This window comes from Bactrocera latifrons, unplaced genomic scaffold (genome assembly GCF_001853355.1).
Source record: "Bactrocera latifrons isolate USDA-ARS-PBARC rearing strain unplaced genomic scaffold, ASM185335v1 scaffold_156, whole genome shotgun sequence".
Lineage (NCBI taxonomy): Eukaryota > Metazoa > Arthropoda > Insecta > Diptera > Tephritidae > Bactrocera > Bactrocera latifrons.
This window is the reverse complement of record NW_017535030.1, coordinates 13500-15563: the sequence shown is the minus strand read 5'-3', so window position 1 is coordinate 15563 and position 2064 is coordinate 13500. Positions and strand designations below refer to the sequence as shown.

General features: G+C 35.1%; 1 protein-coding gene across 1 annotated transcript; it reads right to left on the bottom strand.

The window, feature by feature from the left end:
* Positions 1-1320: 1320 nt before the first annotated feature.
* LOC108966114 lies at positions 1321-2064 on the bottom strand. The gene is made up of 2 exons (XM_018928861.1): positions 2050-2064; positions 1321-1736 (listed from the first exon to the last, which is right to left on the bottom strand). Exon 2 carries the CDS (start codon positions 1723-1725, stop codon positions 1321-1323), a length of 405 nt encoding a protein of 134 aa, XP_018784406.1. The 5' UTR covers positions 1726-1736; positions 2050-2064.

Below are 2064 nucleotides of genomic sequence, written 5' to 3'. Positions count from 1 at the left end.
AATTTGAGGTCAAAGAAATCTCCATAAGACATTTCTTGCACTAAGAATGGGTGGCCTGTTTTCTTTGCTGATCGAATTATAGTAATGAATGAGTCAGTGGTGTATACTGGCCCAGTTTTAAGCATTCGTTTAGTTTCTCTCTCAATAAGGGAATGTGCCGAGTCACCTTCATTTTGGGTATGGCCTTTGATGAGGTACTTGTGGGTGATGGACTTTATACCCAAGTAGCGGCGTATAAATACAAGGCAACCATGAACTTGTTTTTCTGTTGTCCAGCACAATTATCAGAGTAAAATATTATTTCATCTTCATTAGTCTTTCCCAAACTTTTACTATACTCAAAAACGCATGTTCCTAATTCATTAACCCCACACTTTCCATTGGCTTCGTCCCAAACAAAACATTGACATTTGTTTGTTTTTATATCAAATATGGTGAAATTGAACACATTTACTTTAGATTTATAATAGAAGGCAGACACTTCGCCCTTTGGTAATTGCATGACCGCTTGCAAATCATACACTGCCACAACTGCATTTTGACTTTCCTTGTCCTTACTTTTCTCTTGWCGCGACAAATTTTTTTCAAGCAAGTGATTTTCATATACGGCTTTGTTGTTAGATTTTTCTTCGACCGTCATATTAGTATAGGCTTCGCATTGCTCACATAGATCTTTTTTGGGGGAAAAAAAGGAAATATTAAAGTTTTCCGTAAATGATCTATAAAACGAAATATATGTGCAAAATGTCTGTTTTTTTTTTCTTTGCATATATCTACATAGTCGCGATAAAGGCTTGATGTTGTTTTGCTCCCTTCAATAAACGTTTTAGATGTACTTGCTCTCRTATAATGGCTTTCGATTTTCGGTATTGTTTCAATAAACGCCCTTATTCCAYCTGCCATATTCTTGTCAAGTTTTTTGTGCTTTCCGTGTTTGCCTCTTTGATCCGGTCCAATACTTCTTTCGCGAGTTTTTCTCGTTTCTCTATTACTGTTCGTATTGGTCGATCGTTGATATCAAGAGTGTTTTTAAAAAATAATTTGCAGACGCGAAAAGAATTATCAAATTTCTTTAAAAAAAAAAGGCATTATTGTATTGTCGARGAGCTCTCTTTCCACCCAAACGCACATAGCGGTATTTGGGCTCAACGAGTTTCATACAATTGGAAATAAATTGCCTCTGCTTCTCAATGTCGCCAAGAGCCCAATATGAGRAAAATATCTCTTTTCTCTGCTCTTCGCTAAATATATTTGAACATTTATACCGACAGTTTTCACCGCACGGAGGTTTAATTTCTCTTTTGTTTCGAATAATTTTTTTTAAGCTTTGAAGTGTTCACCACTATTCCTCTTTTTTTTACAATATTTTTCTTCCAATTTTCTGGCTGCTTCCTCTTTTTTTTTTCCTTTCATCGCCGGACTAACCAGAATGGTGGAAGAATTGTTTATGTTTGAAGTTGATGTGCTTGGTTGTAGATCAAAGGAGTTTAGTTCAGGTACTGGCGTACATAGTTCTAGATTTGGAGAATCTTCCTCGAAGCAGTTATCATAAATTAGGCTGTTTACCGCGGTCGGATGTGGTGGGTTATCTTCATCATTGCCATAGACACTATCACTGGAATCGTTAGCAGAAACTGGGAAGTATGTCACATCAACTATGGAATTGTCACTATCTTCTGAGAACAATGATGGAGAAGATCCGCAATTATTTTTGGATAACGACATTTCCAAGTAAGCTAGAAAAAGTCGAAATTCGTAATTTTATTATCAGCAATAGCGTACGTTATGAGAAGGTGTTTTATATTATAGCCGATACTGATAATGACATGTTTTATATTAACACAAAATCACCATTTCTATACAGCCCATTTTTTCACGAAAAAAACGTCACAAAACAAAATACCTAGTTACGCAATTAATTTATTTTCAACAACAACGTCACATATTRTGTTGCGCAAATTATGAGGAACTAAAATTTTTCAACAGTATAGTCACCACGCAAAATAATACTATTTACATGAAAATTAGCAACATGAAAAATATAACTACCTTTTCACATAAATC